General features: G+C 40.2%; 2 protein-coding genes across 2 annotated transcripts; both read left to right on the top strand.

The window, feature by feature from the left end:
• Positions 1 to 689: 689 nt before the first annotated feature.
• On the top strand, positions 690 to 14086 carry LOC308370443 (olfactory receptor 4B13-like; the record flags this gene model as incomplete). Its single annotated transcript, XM_080845093.1, has 4 exons — positions 690 to 786; positions 7312 to 8042; positions 13585 to 13803; positions 14057 to 14086. The coding sequence occupies 4 exons, from the start codon at positions 690 to 692 to the stop codon at positions 14084 to 14086; spliced, it is 1077 nt and encodes a 358-aa protein (XP_080701219.1).
• Positions 14087 to 19173: 5087 nt separating this feature from the next.
• Positions 19174 to 20157, top strand: LOC308370442 (olfactory receptor 4B13-like; the record flags this gene model as incomplete). Its single annotated transcript, XM_080845092.1, has 2 exons — positions 19174 to 19997; positions 20100 to 20157. 2 exons carry the CDS (start codon positions 19174 to 19176, stop codon positions 20155 to 20157), a joined length of 882 nt encoding a protein of 293 aa, XP_080701218.1.
• Positions 20158 to 20758: the final 601 nt, after the last annotated feature.

Here is a 20758-nt window from a genome sequence, read left to right as displayed (position 1 = left end):
CCCTCAGCCTGGGAGTTGCCCACCATCCTAACAACAGTAGCTCCTGTTGTCACAAGCTTTTTTCTTTTGTGAGGGTCCTGTAAAATATGACCATGTGCACTGAGTCCTTTTTCTTTTTCTTTCATTTGGCTAGTTAGCTTATCACACTGATATAAACTATTTGCACTTCAAAGGTCAAAGCTGTTTTTTATTGTCACACAGCAACACACACATGCATTGGGCGGCGAAACAGTACACACACACACACACACACACAAACACGCACACACACACACATCCACACACACACGCACGCAAGGATGTTGATGACGTCGCCGGTGAAATTTGCCCTCTGCCTCCTGAAGTCCTTGTCCTTTCTCAAGGGCAGCCAGGAGCACTGGGCAGTGGGCAGCCTTTTTTATGGCACAAGGGGACCAGGCCAAGTGATTATGTTCAATCCTGGTCAGGAGCGGAGGAGAGTGAACTTTTTTCTGTTCTTCTGCATGTTTTTATGTTGGACTTCTTGGCTTGGCTTGCTGTGGCACTGATATTGGCACCCATTTGCAGTGAATCAGTATGGAAACACATTATGACTTACCTGTGGTAAATCACAAATGAGAATTACCTGTGATAAATTGTCTGTTTTTGTCAATGAATGATGACTTCTGTGTTTTTAAAAGCCACCTGTTATTCCCTGTTCCTTTGTCACAATGGTAAAGACAAAGGAGCTGTCTGGGGACATCAGAAGGGCTATTATTGGCATACACAAGACCTCCAAAGGATATAAGGCCATCTCCAAAGACCTAAGTATCCCTGCTTCAACAGTGCGTTTTGTTATTAAGAAGTTTTTCAAGCGAATGTAACCGGCAGAATTACAGTCCTGTCTCCCAGCGGCCACCATAGCAGCTGGTCCTGGCTCTGCCACGCCCCCAAGTAACACTCCGTCTCCGTGGCTGTTCATTCATTAGCCCAAAGTGCCATTACTATATAACAGTGGTTCTCAACCTTTTTTCAGTGATATACCCCCTGTGAAATATTTTTTCAGCCAAGTACCCCCTAACCAGCGCAGAGCGTTTTTGATTGAAAAGAATATGTAATTCACAGCGCTATGCCATCATTGTCTGATTTATTAAACTGTCAACACTGAAGATTGAACATTGAACATTGTTGCATTGAAGTGAGTGTGTTTGCAATTACATTTTAGTAAGAACCTTGTGCTTGTGCTTCACTGAAAATCTATGTCAGTCTTGGTGGCAGGAAGGCAACTGCTGTGGTCAAGCTCTTCTCCAGGCACATTCTGTTCCTCTGCTTTGTTGTGATCACTGTCTTTGCAGATAAGGAGGCCTCACATACATATAAGGAGTCAAAGGGTAGTAGCTGCTCCAAAGCTTTCTCTCCCAGGTCAGGGTGCTCCTGCTTCACACACATCCAAAACTGTATGAGTGTGGACTGTGTGAGTGTAGAGGCCAGTCAGATGACACTTCCGGGAGTGTTTCCTGATTAGTGACAGGTAGCTTGCTTCCATATGCTTCGACAAGATAAATGGGTTTCTCACCCAATCCAGCTGTGTAGATTTCTCCTCCATGTCAAGAAAGTAGGACAGTGAAAATTTAAATTTGGAATCAAATTGGTCAAATGTCCTACGATGACCAACTTGACTGGAGCTCTGTCCACATCCTCACTAGAGAGAAAATCATCCACCTGAGGAAAGCAGGTGAAATCTCCCTGGCTCTTCTCCACAGCTCTGCTTTCTTCAGGAAACCTCCCACCTTGTCATACAGGCTTAAAATGCTGGTGTCCTTTCCCTGCAGACATATTCAGTTCGTTCAATTTGCTGAATATATCTGCCAGATAGCACATATTTGCAGTATTTGCCATTCTGTGTGGCATGCATGGGGAGATCTGTGCTCAATCAGAAAGGTGTGTACTTCAGATCGTAATTCCAACAGCCGGTTAAGTATTCTCCCTCGAGAGAGCCAACGCACTTCTGTGTGCAGCAGCAGTTGTGTGTGTTCAGCTCCCATGTTTTCGCGAAAAAAATTGCGCTTATAATAGGCTACAGTTACTTGCGATATTATAGGCTACAGTTCCAAAACGATAGAAGACATTCATCCAGAATATCTATTTTTATGTGTTTAGTTTGTTGCCGTTTCGTGATTTGCGCTATGAAAAAAATAGTTCTTCACGCAAATGCGTAGCAACCCACATTCTGACTTCAAGTTTCAATGACTTTCCGTTACGTTAAATGACCGGACTACTTGGGGACTGATATGAAAAATGTGAATTAGAAGCACAAAACCCGTTGCCAATGACAGCAGTTATAAACTTTTCGCAGCAGTGAATATCAAAAAACATTTTTTGTATAATGTAGAATAAATAGACATATCATTTTTGATATACACGCCTCTGTAAAGTCCTTAAAGAGCTATGTGACAGAGAGTAGGAACATTTTCAATGAAAGAGTACATCTTTTCTTTTCAACTCCACTAAAGTGAACGGGGCAATTCACGCATTCATGGACGTTTTCTTATCTGGAATTCATTTTGGGCTAAGAACACGATTTAAGGATTTACCTTTCTCCTTGGCACGTTTCTCTTCTTCTTCCTTTCTTTTCTTCTTAAATTGCACCCGGGGTGGCTTTTGCCTCTTCATGATTTTGTTCTTCAAAGTTCCTTGAACACACACACACACACTCTAACCAAACGCCTCTTTGTGCTAGCATGTTCTGACAACACCAAGGAGTTACGTACCCCTTCTGTTTTGGCTCATTTTACCCTATTGTTAGATTTATTTTGTTAATGTCAAAATATTGGTTAGAGATATAGAAGGGGCGCAAAAAAAAAAGTCTTTCATGAAAAACAAAACGGAATTCTTGTTTGTTTTTTTGTTGTTGCCAGGCACAGTTTTACCGCCAATACCGCCTGTAGGAAAGACCACCCCTGTTTATGGGTGAAGGCCAAGGAAGACACCATTGCTGAGGAAAAGACATAAAAAGGAATGACTGATCTTTGCCAAAGAGTACCTACACAAAATCGCAGTCCTTCTGGGAAACTGTTCTGTGGACAGATGAAACAAAAATAGAGCAAGACAAAGACCCAAAGCACACATCCAAAAGCACGCAGGAATGGTTGAAAAGGAAAAAAATCAATCCGATTGAAAATCTTTGGGGTGAGCTGAAATCTGCTATTGGGGAAAATAACCATGCAAACTTTTAAGAGCTTGAACAAGTCCCGAGCAACTCCTATGAAAACTCTTGTCTGGGAAGTCCCGCCCCTCTTCTTCTGGCCAATTTGTTTTGCCTTTAGAGTCAGTCTGGCAAGGCGGCTATACCAACTTAGTTCAGCATTGTAAGGATCCTTGGAGCCAATCACAAACTGGCTATTGGCTACCTGGCGTGCCATGGCGGATTTAAGCTAACCACGACTACGTAACAAAATTAACGGCAAAGAGAAGCACAGCAAAACTTCGATACTGTTCTTGCGGCTGTCTTGGAAGTTTTCTTTGGAAAACATAACAAAAACTTGCCCTGGAACAATTCATACAGAAAAAATATGTGTTTGCTTTATTACCGATCGTTGTATTGTTGTATAGTATCGTTGATCTGATTGGTTAAAGGAGTGTCCAATTGACCTATCGCTAAGCCCCACCCCCCCCCCCCCCCCCCCCCCCATTGTTACTGTTGCTAACTCGAACACGTTATCAGAGCTGACTAGAGTTTACAATGGCAGCTATCCAAGGGCGTAGGTTTGCATAGGGTTGGTAGGGACTAGTCACGACCAAAGTTTGGGAAAGACAAAAAAGTCCCTACCAATATTTTTGTTAATTTGAGAAAGAAATTATTTTGCACAATATATTTGCAAACTCATTCGTATTATTATCAATACAAAGTTCGTCGCCCAGAAGAGTTATAAATACATTTATAAGTTTTCCAATGCGCACTTGAGCCTGTGAGACAAGATGCTGTCATTTAATTGGCTGAAGTGGCAGAGTCAGAAACACTACGTGAATCCTGAAAGAGTGCTGCTAGTCTGATACGGTAAACTACTAAATTCGCCAGGAAATAATAACGCCTCATATCAGTATTTCGTTTGGTCTCAGCATTGATCTTTTGACCCTTTTGTGCTCTGACAACAAAAACATGTGATGTCAAGAAATGTGGAGAACGTTTTTTTTTTAAATTTAAACTAAGGGTTTATTATTCTTATTATGTTTAAATCAGTTCCAAGTTCATCAACTACATTTTTTAATTTATGGTGGGGGGGTCTGCCGGGCAGTGTCCCTACCAATGCTGAGACCAAACTTACGCCCTTGCAGCTATCAGTGTCAAAACTATATCCCAAGAGGCTCCAGACAACTTTTGGAGACAAAAGGACCTGAGTTTTAAATTGTATACATATCCCTCCATTGCATTTTGGGATATGTATACAATTTAAAACTCGATATGGTGGATAACAAGCATAAATTTGAGGCGAGAATTTACAGAGCTCAATGCAAGGGGGAGAAGCCTCAACTCACGGTAATTGTGATTGCAGATAAATACATCCAATACCAGCATTGTTCATGCACCGCATGGGAAAGATACAATGAATTCACATTCAGTTAATTTAACTAATCTGGAAGGCACCGAGAGCTGAGACCTACGTTTATTAACTAGCATTAACCTGCCCCTGACAGGACAGTGTCCTAACCATATGGTCCTAACTGTCTAGCTTGTTATTGTAACCTTGTTAATTACCGACATGCGTGTGTTTCGTTCACGTTGTCATGTTAATCCATTATTAAACATTAAATAATTAATGCATATCGTTTGTTTAATGGAATTGCCGATTTATTACAAATGTCCCATAACTGACAAAGCTACGCTAGCGCAGCACGTGAATCGTTAACGTTAGCTAGATTGAACCAGAGATAACTTGCCTAAGCCTAGCATAACATCAGTGGTGAAAGTAAGCAGGTACTGTGAATAATGAGTATGTCTTTTATCATGTAGGCTTAGTTGATTGCTTTAGCAAGGGAAAATTCCAACCTAACAAGAGTATGGCAGAAAGCTAATGAACGTAGCGTTCACTGTGTGGTCTGCCACACAGCTAAATCCACCGGAGATATTTGGACCTGTTTTGTTTTCGTTTAGGAAATGAGATACAATACACCCCATTGCCTATCCTCTCATGATACCTTGTATCAATGTTGTATCTACCCCATGCACGTCGTTTGGCCATTTTTGTTGAACCTACATTACCACAAACCTCATAAAACAACCGAAAAATCACGGTCTCTAATGCTATCCTATGGAGCCTTAAACTCACGATGTCCGAGTGCAGCTGTTACTTAACTGCCATTGGCCCGTCTGCGTTCGAAAGGCGGGGCTTAGCGATAGGTCAATTACGTGACTGAAGTGGACCGCCATTGAGTAGCTCGCCAGACTAACTGAGCAAATGAAATGCAGTGAAGGGGGCGGGGAATTCCCAGACAATGAAAACTCTACTTCTATGTCTAAATTAGACAAAATATATATTGTGCATTATGTTAATATGTATCGTATATAATAGGCATGTTTTCTTGTTTTGAGTACAGGTAATCATCAACTTTATTGTTTTATTGTTTTATACATTTTTTACCGCAGTGTTTTATGAGCTGTCCTGACTCACCAATCCCAGTTATATTACATAGATGGAGGTATTGTGAATAACCCATTTATATGACATTCACCTGGATATAAAAAAGCATAATGGGCCACATTCTCGATCATTTTATGAAGTTCTTCTGAAAGGTTTCTTCAGACATCAGAAAAACAACGTAAGCATCAGACCTATGCTGCATTCTTGCACGCTTGAAAATGTGTTCATAAGCAGAAGAAGTCTTCTGAGCTGACTCCCCCGGAAGAGCTTTCTTATGTTGAACGCGTGTTCATGTGCACCTGAATTTGCATACATACACGCCCCGCCAGCTCCTTATAGGGGCACGCAACAGCAGTAACGTGTCTAGTTGGAATCGACCTTGTCTACGAGAAAGCAGCTCAGTATTTTTTCGAAATCTCTATCTGTCTGCAATACCACTCGCGGCCTCTACGCAACTTCGTCGCTCTCACACTTGCCAGGCATAGACAGTAGAAGAAAGCACACTCAGCAATTGACTGGTAATGCAACACTGGATACAGGACTGTAAATTGTGTGTTTTTCGCCTGGAAGTCTCTAGAAATCTGGCACCTTATTGAACGAAATTAAAAAGAGTGAATGTGCCGTTCACAGACACCAGAATGAATGCGTTCACGGTATCGTTCATCAGGCAGTAATATAGTATGTTCAGTTCACGTTCACCAAAAGTATGAACGAGTTCATGAACTTTCTTTCAATGAACGCGTTCAGACGCAACACTACAAATGAGAATAGTCTGGATTGCTGTACTGTACTTGCTGTAGACTCGATTAGCGCAGCATCCTGGTGTAGTCCCTTAATTTGTATTATTACTCTAATTATTTAAATCTGAGGATGTCTATAGAGTTGATGTGAACGCAATCACCAACGATTTCTCACAAATTCAGCCGTTAACCCTTTTAACACAGACATTTTTCTAAATGCGATTCCTCAAATAACCACAAGATGGCCCCATGGGTTGTGGTTATTTGAGGAATCGCATTGAGGAATCGCATTTGAGAAGACTACGGCAAATGTACGACTCCTATTTCGCGTTCTGAAAGTCTTCTGAAGTTCAGAAGAAATCCCAGATGAGAAAAACGTTGGAGAATGGCAAATATTGTTCTAAATCCACCGAAGTGGAGTTCAGAAGAAAGAACGTGCTGTATATGTTGGACAAAAAAAAAATCATCACTAAAGAAAACAGTTAAAAATACGTGAATCTGTCTGCTGTTGTTCACACTACATCTACATACAACGTCCCCAGTGATATCAGTCCCTCATGAAAGGAGTCTTCCAATGAGGCTCAGTAGGATGGTATTTGTTAGTCAATAAAAAGAGCATGCAGATATAATTTGTATCAGGTTAACAGATGCTGGCAGTAATTCTTTGCCCCATCTCAGATACATGCAGTGTAATAAGTCATCATAACTGTATTTTTATTATGCAAAATATGTACATTTCTAACAATACATTTCCGACTGCATGACATCTGTTTGTATTCAATGTTCTTTCATTGTAGGTTTTGAAGAGATGGTCGAGACAATGGGAAACTCATCAGTTGTGACCTCAGTCATACTAACCGCTTTCTATGGAATGCAGGATCATATATCCATGTACTTCATCCTTTTTCTACTACTTTACACAGCTATTGTTATTGAAAATATTGTTTTAATCTGTATCATTTACTGTGATGAAGCGCTTCATGAGCCCATGTATTTATTTATTTGTAACCTGGCAGCAAATAATCTTTATGGCAGCACAGCTCTTTTACCCTCTTTGTTAAATAACTTACTTTCTTATTCCTATGAAGTATCTCTGACCTGTTGTAAACTGCAGATATATTGCATTCACACATATGCAATTATAGAGTTTACAATTCTAGCAGTGATGTGCTACGATCGTTATCTGGCCATCTGCCAACCACTGCACTATCACAGAATCATGTCCATCACAAAAGTGTGCAGTCTTGTTGCATTTTCATGGTTGTATCCGTTAATTGCTTTTGCTCTGTTTTTCACTCTCACTTTGCGCTTAACATTTTGTAGTAGAGTAATAGAGCGAGTGTACTGCACGAACTATCCTCTTGTCAAGTTGTCCTGTACTGAAACATCATTGGAGAGTGCTGTAGGTTTATTGTCTGTAATTGTGTATACAATTCCTCAGCTAATTATTGCTGTTTATTCTTATGCAATGATTCTTAAAATCTGTTTTTTTGGCTCTAAAGAATCTAGAACGAAAGCAATGAAAACATGCACTCCACACATCATAGCCATCATAAATTATAGTCTTGGGTGCTTTTTTGAAATCGTCCAGAGTCGATTTCCCAAAAATGATTTACCTTTCGGAATGCGAATATTTATGTCACTGTATTTTTTGATACTTACACCATTTCTAAATCCAGTAATATATGGACTGAGCATCCGAGCTGTGAGACAAGATATACTGAAATTGTTTTCTTGTAAAAACAGATGTCTCAACACAGTCAAAAATATGTATTGTTAAACTTCCAATGATAACTGAGTGACCAATATTCATAATCATAATGGTTTATATGGCACTCATTAGAAAAGGGCCTCAATTCATATCTCTATAATCTATTACAGTATTGTGGTGGAGGTTATGCGTTAAGTATATACATCTGAACACAGTAGCTGTATTTTTGTTTGTACTACACATGTAAGACACATACTTCACTTTAAGTACTTGCTCCTACAGCATGGAATATTGTTAAAACAATGCCCTTGTTTTCAATACTTCTTGTTTTCAAGATAAGCATCATAGTAATAGTTACAGCATAAATATCTATGATGGAATAAATTATTTAGAAAAATGTGTGTGTAAGAGTGTCTTGTATTCCAAGGAAAATGGTGTGAATTGAATCATATCACAAGTTGAGAAAATCTTTGAGGTGGACAGTGAGGGAATCAGAATTTAAGGTTCAGAGTTAACTATTCAATGCATCTTATATCTAGTTGTAACTGCTATTATTTGAACTGTTACATTATGCAGGAATGTAAGCATTTCTGGTTGAATATAGTTATGATGGTTTGACCTAAGTGGGGTGTGATAAGTGAGGTGTGATGAGTGGTCTCACTCCCCTCCTCAAGTCAAAGTGCATTAATGGCACTGGGCCTCATGACTACAGGGTGACACCCCCAATACTCAAAGGGTGTATGACTGAAATGTTTCAATGGCTGGTTATAAGAGTCTCAGGTGAAGCCTTGAGTGATATCTTGGTGCGCACCATTGTACAAGATTAAACCTATTTCCTGGACTTCATATTGTTTATGTGTTTATTTGAAAAGGGACAGTGTACATTGATAAACATTTCCCCCCCAAAAATGCAAATGCACCGGAATTAGCTAGGTTAGCTAGTGTTCATCTGTTGTCCCTTGGCAGGACATGACAGAGAGAGACAGAAATAAAATAAAGAAATAATAATACAAAATTATATAATTCAAATAAATAATAATAATAAAAAAGATAAGCAACAGTCTGACAAAACAGTGCAAGTAAGATAACAAATTGTAAAAAAACAGACAGACATACAAGGTAAACAACAGTGTGACAAAACAGTGCATTTAAGATAACAAATTGTAAAAACCAGACGGACAGACATACAAAGTGTTAGACATAAAAATACGTTACGGTGTGAATATCTCAGACAGAGTCTCCAAATATATGTTTAAAATGTTACTATCAACATTCTGATATATATTGAGATAAGGGGGCTCATTTATATTACGTTCTTATGCTCAGATTTGATCTTAGAGAGATCAAAACAACATACTAATGTACGATCAAATCCACAAACAAATAACAGATTTAGAAAAAACATCTTTGATGTGTGAAAGTATCTCCATGTCAGGTTGCAACTTGGTGTACGCATATTTCTTTGTGGCAATACTGGAGTACTGCAGGTATTGAGATCTCTCAGAGCGTGACACACAGTTTCATCATCGTCACCACCACCATCACCATTAGGGCTAATGGTGAAAGGCCAAAATAATGTTTCGCTAAAAAAAAATCAAGTAAAGAAATTGAATAATTGAAATTGCATCAGTCCACAGCCCAAAACGGCATCTTAATTCCACACGTGCAAAACATTTTGCTCAATCTATAGCCTATAAAAAATCTGATAGTGTCTTAGTTTTCAGTAGGAGATATGGCTGCATTGGCCTGTAAGAGGATATTGCCAACCGCGCAATAAGGAGAGAAAGGGTTTTTAGTGATGGCACAGACTTTTTGGCAGAGGATGATGTTTGGCTGAAAAGCAGGTACCGCTGGCCAAGAACGGCTCTGTAAGAGCTTTGTGCTCAAATGGGTCCTCATTTACAGAGACACACCAGATGCGACCAGGCCATTCCCGTTCAGGTTCAGGTTTGCTCTGTTCTTGGGTTCCTGGCTACAGGATCGTTCCAACGAGAATTTGGAGACCAGCCGGGTGCATCTCAGTCATCATTAAAAAGAAATTTACCCGATGTCTTAGTGGTATTATCCGTTTATGTCTGCAATTTATTAAAATTTCCATTACAATCGCTTGCGCGAGTGGCATCCTTTCCAAGCGGCTCCGTTGTTGCTATTTTTAAGTTCGTTTGTCCTATTTACAAATTGCTTTTCAAAGGCACTGTGTAGATATTTTTATATCCTATGGATACACGTATTAATCGATGCAACAGGGCAGTCCGAACTTTGCACGAGGGATCAGCTGATCGCACTGCGGTCGAGGAAGTATGCTTGCAGAATTTACCCCATACCGGAGAAGAGACGCTACAGGTGAACCAGAGCTGGGGCGCTGGTGAAGGCTAGGCAACTGGAGAAGCGGTGGAGGTACAAACCAGCTATTCCTTCGTGTGTGATGGGAAATGTAAACTCACTGGCCAACAAGACAGATGAGCTGGCAGCCTTGGTGGTGAACGTGAAGTTGTACAGAGAATGCAGCTTACTGTGCCTCATGGAAACCTGGCTAACCAGCAACATCCCGAACTTCAACCTGGAGCTACCCGGCTTTACTATGGTGAGAGCGGACAGCGATCTTAAGCTAAGTGGCAAACGGAAAGGTGGGGGGCTTGCACTTTATGTCAACGTTAAGTGGTGCAACCCAGGGCATTTGACTGTAAAAGAGATCATCTGTTGCCCTGACATAGAAGTGTTAGCCTCCGTCCGTATTACATGAGAAACTACTCCCCAGGAAAGCAGTCGACCCTGATGGAGTCTGTCCAAGACTTCTCCTGCACATGTTTTACCAGTCTGTTGTTGCCAGCGTCCTTTTTTATGCTGTGGTCGGGGCCATACAGCTTTTTATCTCCCTCTGGAACGAAATACTGTTTTCTGATTGGCTAATGGGGGGTTCGTATAGATGGACACCTTGGACGTAGTCCCAGTAGAAAAGTTAAATCGCCGTTCCATATCAATGCTCTTGAATGGTTACCATTGACAACCAACGTAACGTTTATTTTTTGACAGCTAGGATAATTCGAACAAAGATGGCGGCCTGTTGGGAGAAGTTAGTGGGAAAGGTTTTATGTGAATTAAGCTATCTACACGATTTTTTATAAGTCTAAATTGACTCGGTTAGTTGTTTATGTGCTCCACGAATGTTGCAGAATATTGTAAGTCTTAACTGAAAGTCTCGAATATTATTTGTAGGCGGCTGCTAATGCGTAGACGAAAAACCCATTCAAACAGATAGTAGCTCACACGGCTAACTCGCAGGCTCGATTGTGAGCCTTCGACCAAAATCACCAAACTTGACCTCCCTGTTGCTCTGCCCAACTTCACCATCAATGTGAGTTCAACTTTAAATAGTAAAACCTTATGAACAACACCTTTGTCCGTGTGTCCGTTTACAGAGGAGAGCTCATGAGTGTCACTTTGCAGCAATGCCCGGGGAAACTAAAGGTTATATGATAAGACCAGTTCCACGCACTACTTTCTCACTACTTTCTCTAACAGGAGCACTAGGCTTCAAATCAAGAATTCATCAGGTTATTATGCATATTAAGTTTCCTAAAGATAAAGGAAATTCTAAATAATAATAAAAACATTTTTGGATGTTGTAAACGGGAGATAAGCGTGTCGTGGTGTTCTTTGCCCCGCAGCGGTAAGTTACCGAACACATGTTTTAACGTTTTATATGCTAACTTTACGGTCACACAAAAAAAATGCGTCCAGCAGGGATTCCAAAATTGTCCGGGATTTTGCCTCGTCGGATATTATTGTTTCTCTGGGTCTTTCACAAATGAGTTATTACGTCTTTACACGTTTTGGAAAGGGTATCACTTACGTTCCACCTTCTTGCGCGAGCTCTGTCATTGGTCAAACTTTCCCAGTGTTGACAGATATAATTCATTATCCTCCAAATACGATCATTTTGAGCCTTTGATATGATACGCAATTTACAATCTGGCAACACTGAGCACCTTGCCGCCGCCAGCACTAGTTCAGTACAAATGCACATGTCATCTGAATATGAAAAATATGTCCAACCCCCCCACAAAAACAAAACTCGTCGAATCTACACGATTCACGTAGGTCACCTATTTTGTTTTCAAAACGGCGAATTTCGCTGAAAGGTGAGTGATTCTCATGCCTGGTATTGATTTTATTGTGATTCATGTATTTATGTTTGTGGGTTAAGTGTGGGTTTAGTTTAGTGCAGGGGTGTCCAAACTTTTTTCAAAGAGGGCCAGATTTGATAATGTGAAGATGCTCTGGGGCCAATTGTCCCTTCAGACATATTTTAACCATAAAGGTTACATGAAAATAATACACAATTTACATTGTCACCATTATCTTTATATTTCAAATGGCAATGTAACCAATTATAAGCCACTCAGGCAAGCGTGAAAACTGTAAAAACACAATTCTGCCTTTCATTAATGTCTGGAGTCAGAGAACATTGAACAAACTACATGAAATACCTTAACTGTCATGAACTTAATTTCAAACAGGAGTTATAAGTAATGCTGTCTGTTGTCTGTTGGTATGGTGTTGAGGTTATTGTGGAGGTTTCCCTGTGTTTGTGCCATTTCCCTGATTCTGCAAGGTGGAGAGTGGGCGTTGTCCCAGACCACGCGTAATTGCTGGGCGGGACTTCTCCCCCTTTTAAAGCCGGTCTACCCCAAGATGGCTGTCGCTCTCGCTATCCTCGAGATGTTCCTCTCCTGTTCCCGACTTGTTTCAGCGTTCCCTGGCCTTTGGAATCCATGCTGAGCACACCACACTGAACTTTCAGAGAGACAATAACCTGAAGACCTTTACGCGTGTTACATGCTTTTTCGTTTGCCAGCTCTTAGTTGTTTTGGTGGTTGTTTGTGTTTTGTCTGCACCTTTTTTAGTTTAGAGATAGTAAATGCAGGTAAGATAGTTTCAGCGGAACACTCACCTTCTTTTTCATTTTCACGCGAGAGAGGTAAGCCGCTGCAACAATTTCGCTAGTTTATGAAGGCTTTTTGGTTGTCATTTTGTTTCTCTCTCTTCCTTTTTTACGGCAACCACCACTGTGCTTTTCAGAATAAACAAAAATGTTTAACCACAATTAAGAGACTGGCCTTATATGTTACGGGACCTTTCGTTCTTCGGGTCTACCGTAACGTAACATGGGGGCTCGTCCGGGATACGAATTAGATTAGTTTTGAGCGCATTTGGTTTTTGTTTGTGGGGAAAAATGATTGCGGTGCGTAGCCGTGTTTAATTGTCCCTTTGACGGGTGTTGTTGCCGTGATCAATTAGTGTTCCGATTAGTGGTGTGCCAGTGTTGTCTTCGAGCAGTGGTTCATGTAGTCGTGCGTGAATTGCTTTTGCCACGCCATTTAGCTCATTGCTTCTCAAGTTGTTTATGCTCGAGTTATTTGTTAAAATTCTAAATCTACTGCTTCCTGAACCTGCAGGGCCTGGCTCGCCTGCATTCAAGCTGTCAATCCTGCAGCCAATCGCTCAAGCTGCACTTGAACTTCGTGGGTTGTAGCTGAGAGAGATTGAGTTGGACCGCGATATTGCTCTGCTGGAAGCATATGGACGGGCACAGGTGGATAGCGAGCGGAGAGACCACGACCTTAGGGGAAAAAACGATTTGGAGATCGCACAGGCCATTCGTCTTCAAGAGGTGGACATTGGAGTTCGCAAAGCTGGGGTTAATTTGCCTTCTCGTGACGTTAAACAAGTGACCCGTGTAGAGACTATTCAGGTTTGTGCATACTGCTAAAAGGCTGTGAGTGTCCCTTTGCACCATGTTTCTCTTTTCTATGATCTAGTCAATGGTAACGTTACGGTGGGCAAGCGCTCCTCTCTTCCTATTAAAAGTGTCAAAGTTACCAGGAAACGATCTGTCTGGTGCCTACGTTTTGTCTATAGACAATAACCCACTTTTCTCCAACTTCATGTCCTGACTTATGTGAAATACTCTGATGTGTTTCACTTTACAATGTTACTTGCACTAGGGCGTGTTGCACAAAAGAGGCTTCGCTTAAGGAGCGCAGTTATGAGCTGATGGCTCTTTGTGATAGGCAAAGGATGAGAAATAAACCTATCCTTTCAGGTGGTGGGACTTTTTCGAGTGTCTGTTGTACAGTTTATTCCGCCTTGCCTTATTGTTCAGTAAGATAATGACCCTTCTCTTGCTCCTTACACATTTGTTGGCCAGTTACCAACAGCTATTTTTGCGTACATTTTATGTCCATCCAGGGGCTTATCCCTCAATAAAGAAGTGCCCTTTGCTATTGTATTGACTTTCGGATATCTTTAAGTTTTTTCTTGTGGAGCAGCGCAACCACAATCAACATATTTAGCAGGTCTTCAATGTTATTATTCGATATATAACTGGGTGCGACAACGTTTTTGCAGACGTTTCTTTTATTGCGTGCCTAAAGTTGGCCATTGAATGTCATTATCACTTAATTGTGGGTTAAAGTGTAATGATGATGTGCTAACCTTTATCTTTCAGCAAAGCCAGTGTGAGGGGTTTCAGCTGGATAGATAACTGTAATCTTTTTTCCATTTGCTGTATATATTTGTATATAAAACTGTAATTGTATAAAGTGTTTTTTGTAATTTAACACCCAATGTAGCTCTTAAGGGTGGGGGTGTTATGTTGTTGAGGTTATTGTGGAGGTTTCCCTGATTCTGCAAGGTGGAGAGTGGGCGTTGTCCCGGACCACGCGTTATTGCTGGGCGGGACTTCTCCCCTTTTTAAAGCCGGTCTACCCCAAGATGGCTGTCGCTCTCGCTATCCTCGAGATGTTCCTCTCCTTTTCCCGACTTGTTTTGGCGGTCCCTGGCCTTTGGAATCCACACTGAGCTCACCACACTGAACTTTCAGAGAGACAATAACCTGAAGACCTTTACGCGTGTTACGCGCTTTTTTTCGTTTGCCAGCTCTTAGTTGTTTTGGTGGTTGTTTGTGTTTTGTCTGCACCTTTTTTAGTTTAGAGATAGTAAGTGCAGGTAAGGTAGTTTCAGCGGAAGACTCACCTTCTTTTTCATTTTCACGCGAGAGAGGTAAGCCGCTGCAACTATTTAGTTAGTTTATGAAGGCTTTTTGGTTGTCATTTTGTTTCCCTCTCTGCCTTTTTTACGGCAACCACCACTGTGCTTTTCAGAATAAACAAGAATGTTTAACCGCAATTAAGGGACTGGCCTTATATGTTACAGGACCTTTCATTCTTCGGGTCTACCGTAACGTAACATAAAACATGTGAATTTTGCTCTGCCTTTTACAAGATCATTCAGTAAGTTATAGTTTGTGTCACATCTATAGGTACGTACAGTATAACATCTCTAAAGCCAGTAGGCTTTTTTCATAGTGGTTGAATTGCGACAAAATGCCTCTGGGGTTCTGTCTGGGATTGGGCAACAGGTTTAGTGTGTAGGAAGGATGCCAGGGAAGTTTCTGGCAGTTGGAAATGTCAAGTCAAGTCAAGTTTCCCTAGGAGTGGGTGTTACTTGTTTAAATTCATGACAGAGAATGTCTGCTCACACAAATAAGCTATGCCGAACAAGGCAACCGTCCCTTGACAAATTAGGCAAACACAATTGCCTCGATTTTCAGAGAAGAAATATTGCAATTCCCATTTCTGCTGAAAGCGGCTGCCCTCACTGTCAACTTGCCACTTACTTGGTAGAAATGATCGAAGAAGCAAGGGCGTAGGTTTGCATAGGGTTGGTAGGGACTAGTCACGACCAAAGTTTGGGAAAGACAAAAAAGTCCCTACCAATATTTTTGTTAATTTGAGAAAGAAATTATTTTGCACAATATATTTGCAAACTCATTCGTATTATTATCAATACAAAGTTCGTCGCCCAGAAGAGTTATAAATACATTTCTAAGTTTTCCAATGCGCACTTGAGCCTGTGAGACAAGATGCTGTCATTTAATTGGCTGAAGTGGCAGAGTCAGAAACACTACGTGAATCCTGAAAGAGTGCTGCTAGTCTGATACGGTAAACTACTAAATTCGCCAGGAAATAATAACGCCTCATATCAGTATTTCGTTTGGTCTCAGCATTGATCTTTTGACCCTTTTGTGCTCTGACAACAAAAACATGTCAAGAAATGTGGAGAACGTTTTTTTTTTAAATTTAAACTAAGGGTTTATTATTCTTATTATGTTTAAATCAGTTCCAAGTTCATCAACTACATTTTTTTTATTTATGGTGGGGGTGGGGGGGTCTGCCGGGCAGTGTCCCTACCAATGCTGAGACCAAACTTACGCCCTTGCAGCTATCAGTGTCAAAACTATATCCCAAGAGGCTCCAGACAACTTTTGGAGACAAAAGGACCTGAGTTTTAAATTGTATACATATCCCTCCATTGCATTTTGGGATATGTATACAATTTAAAACTCGATATGGTGGATAACAAGCTTAAATTTGAGGCGAGAATTTACAGAGCTCAATGTAAGGGGGAGAAGCCTCAACTCACGGTAATTGTGATTGCAGATAAATACATCCAATACCAGCATTGTTCATGCACCGCATGGGAAAGATACAATGAATTCACATTCAGTTAATTTAACTAATCTGGAAGGCACCGAGAGCTGAGACCTACGTTTATTAACTAGCATTAACCTGCCCCTGACAGGACAGTGTCCTAACCATATGGTCCTAACTGTCTAGCTTGTTATTGTAACCTTGTTAATTACCGACATGCGTGTGTTTCGTTCACGTTGTCATGTTAATCCATTATTAAACATTAAATAATTAATGCAGATCGTTTGTTTAATGGAATTTGCCGATTTTTTACAAATGTCCCATAACTGACAAAGCTACGCTAGCGCAGCACGTGAATAGTTAACGTTAGCTAGATTGAACCAGAGATAACTTGCCTAAGCCTAGCATAACATCAGTGATGAAAGTAAGCAGGTACTGTGAATAATGAGTGTGTCTTTTATCATGTAGGCTTAGTTGATTGCTTTAGCAAAGGAAAATTCCAACCTAACAAGAGTATGGCAGAAAGCTAATGAATGTAGCGTTCACTGTGTGGTCTGCCACACAGCTAAATCCACCGGAGATATTTGGACCTGTTTTGTTTTCGTTTAGGAAATGAGATACAATACACCCCATTGCCTATCCTCTCATGATACCTTGTATCAATGTTGTATCTACCCCATGCACGTCGTTTGGCCATTTTTGTTGAACCTACATTACCACAAACCTCATAAAACAACCGAAAAATCACGGTCTCTAATGCTATCCTATGGAGCCTTAAACTCATGATGTCCGAGTGCAGCTGTTACTTACTGCCATTGGCCCGTCTGCGTTCGAAAGGCGGGGCTTAGCGATAGGTCAATTACGTGACTGAAGTGGACCGCCATTGAGTAGCTCGCCAGACTAACTGAGCAAATAAAATGCAGTGAAGGGGGCGGGGAATTCCCAGACAATGAAAACTCTACTTCTATGTCTAAATTAGACAAAATATATATTGTGCATTATGTTAATATGTATCGTATATAATAGGCATGTTTTCTTGTTTTGAGTACAGGTAATCATCAACTTTATTGTTTTATTGTTTTATACATTTTTTACCGCAGTGTTTTATGAGCTGTCCTGACTCACCAATCCCAGTTATATTACATAGATGGAGGTATTGTGAATAACCCATTTATATGACATTCACCTGGATATAAAAAAGCATAATGGGCCGCATTCTCGATCATTTTATGAAGTTCTTCTGAAAGGTTTCTTCAGACATCAGAAAAACAACGTAAGCAAAAGACCTGTGCTGCATTCTTGCACGCTTGAAAATGTGTTCATAAGCAGCAGAAGTCTTCTGAGCTGGCTCCCCCGGAAGCGCTTTCTTATGCTGAACGCGCGTTCATGTGCACCTGAATTTGCATACATACACGCCCCGCCAGCTCCTTATAGGGGCACGCAACAGCAGTAACGTGTTTAGTTGGAATCGACCTTGTCTACGAGAAAGCAGCTCAGTATTTTTTCGAAATCTCTATCTGTCTGCAATACCACTCTCGGCCTATACGCAACTTCGTCGCTCTCACACTTGCCAGGCATAGACAGTAGAAGAAAGCACACTCAGCAATTGACTGGTAATGCAACACTGGATACAGGACTGTAAATTGTGTGTTTTTCGCCTGGAAGTCTCTAGAAATCTGGCACCTTATTGAACGAAATTAAAAAGAGTGAATGTGCCGTTCACAGACACCAGAATGAATGCGTTCACGGTATCGTTCATCAGGCAGTAATACAGTATGTTCAGTTCACGTTCACCACGTTCACGTTCACTTTCTTTCAATGAACGCGTTCAGACGCAACACTGCAAATGAGAATAGTCTGGATTGCTGTACTTGCACAGACTAGACTCACTAGATTAGCGCAGCATCCTGGTGTAGTCCTTTAATTTGTATTATTACTATAATTATTTAAATCCGAGGATGTCTATAGAGTTGATGTGAACGCAATCACCAACGATTTCTCACAAATTCAGCCGTTAACCCTTTTAACACAGACATTTTTCTCAATGCGATTCCTCAAATAACCACAAGATGGCCCCATGGGTTTGGTTATTTGAGGAATCGCATTGAGGAATCGCATTTGAGAAGACTACGGCAATTGTACGACTCCTATTTCGCGTTCTGAAAGTCTTCTGAAGTTCAGAAGAAATCCCAGATGAGAAAAACGTTGGAGTTCAGAAGAAAACGTGGAGTTCAGAAGAAAGACCGTGCTGTATATGTTGGACAAAAAAAAAATCATCACTAAAGAAAACAGTTAAAAATACGTGAATCTGTCTGCTGTTGTTCACACTACATCTACATACAACGTCCCCAGTGATATCAGTCCCTCATGAAAGGAGTCTTCCAATGAGGCTCAGTGGGATGGTATTTGTTAGTCAATAAAAAGAGCATGCAGATATAATTTGTATCAGGTTAACAGATGCTGGCAGTACTTCTTTGCCCCATCTCAGATACATGCAGTGTAATAAGTCATCATAACTGTATTTTTATTATGCAAAATATGTACATTTCTAACAATACATTTCCGACTGCATGACATCTGTTTGTATTCAATGTTCTTTCATTGTAGGTTTTGAAGAGATGGTCGAGACAATGGGAAACTCATCAGTTGTGACCTCAGTCATACTAACCGCTTTCTATGGAATGCAGGATCATATATCCATGTACTTCATCCTTTTTCTACTACTTTACACAGCTATTGTTATTGAAAATATTGTTTTAATCTGTATCATTTACTGTGATGAAGCGCTTCATGAGCCCATGTATTTATTTATTTGTAACCTGGCAGCAAATAATCTTTATGGCAGCACAGCTCTTTTACCCTCTTTGTTAAATAACTTACTTTCTTATTCCTATGAAGTATCTCTGACCTGTTGTAAACTGCAGATATATTGCATTCACACATATGCAATTATAGAGTTTACAATTCTAGCAGTGATGTGCTACGATCGTTATCTGGCCATCTGCCAACCACTGCACTATCACAGAATCATGTCCATCACAAAAGTGTGCAGTCTTGTTGCATTTTCATGGTTGTATCCGTTAATTGCTTTTGCTCTGTTTTTCCCTCTCACTTTGCGCTTAACATTTTGTAGTAGAGTAATAGAGCGAGTGTACTGCACGAACTATTCTCTTGTCAAGTTGTCCTGTACTGAAACATCATTGGAGAGTGCTGTAGGTTTATTGTCTGTAATTGTGTATTCAATTCCTCAGCTAATTATGGCAGTTTATTCTTATGCAATGATTCTTAAAATCTGTTTTTTTGGCTCTAAAGAATCTAGAACGAAAGCAATGAAAACATGCACTCCACACATCATAGCCATCATAAATTATAGTCTTGGGTGCTTTTTTGAAATCGTCCAGAGTCGATTTCCCAAAAATGATTTACCTTTCGGAATGCGAATATTTATGTCACTGTATTTTTTGATACTTACACCATTTCTAAATCCAGTAATATATGGACTGAGCATCCGAGCTGTGAGACAAGATATACTGAAATTGTTTTCTTGTAAAAACAGATTTGTCTCAACACAGTCAAAAATATGTATTGTTAAACTTCCAATGATGACTGAGTGACCAATATTCATAATCATGAATGTTTATATGGCACTCATTAGAAAAGGGCCTCAATTCATATCTCTATAATCTATTACAGTATTGTGGTGGAGGTTATGCGTTAAGTATATACATCTGAACACAGTAGCTGTATTTTAGTTTGTACTACACATTTAAGACACATACTTCACTTTAAGTTCTTGCTCCTACAGCATGGAATATTGTTAAAACAATGCCCTTGTTTTCAATACTTCTTGTTTTCAAGATAAGCATCATAGTAATAGTTACAGCATAAATATCTATGATGGAATAAATTATTTAGAAAAATGTGTGTGTAAGAGTGTCTTGTATTCCAAGGAAAATGGTGTGAATTTAATCATATCACAAGTTGAGAAAATCTTTGAGGTGGACAGTGAGGGAATCAGAATTTAAGGTTCAGAGTTAACTATTCAATGCATCTTATATCTAGTTATAACTACTATTATTTGAACTGTTACATTATGCTAGAATGTAAGCATTTCTGGTTGAATATAGTTATGATGGTTTGACCTAAGTGGGGTGTGATAAGTGAGGTGTGATGAGTGGTCTCACTCCCCTCCTCAAGTCAAAGTGCATTAATGGC

Source organism: Sprattus sprattus (genome assembly GCF_963457725.1).
Source record: "Sprattus sprattus genome assembly, chromosome: 9".
NCBI lineage: Eukaryota > Metazoa > Chordata > Actinopteri > Clupeiformes > Clupeidae > Sprattus > Sprattus sprattus.
This window is presented reverse-complemented; position numbering and strand designations above follow the sequence as displayed.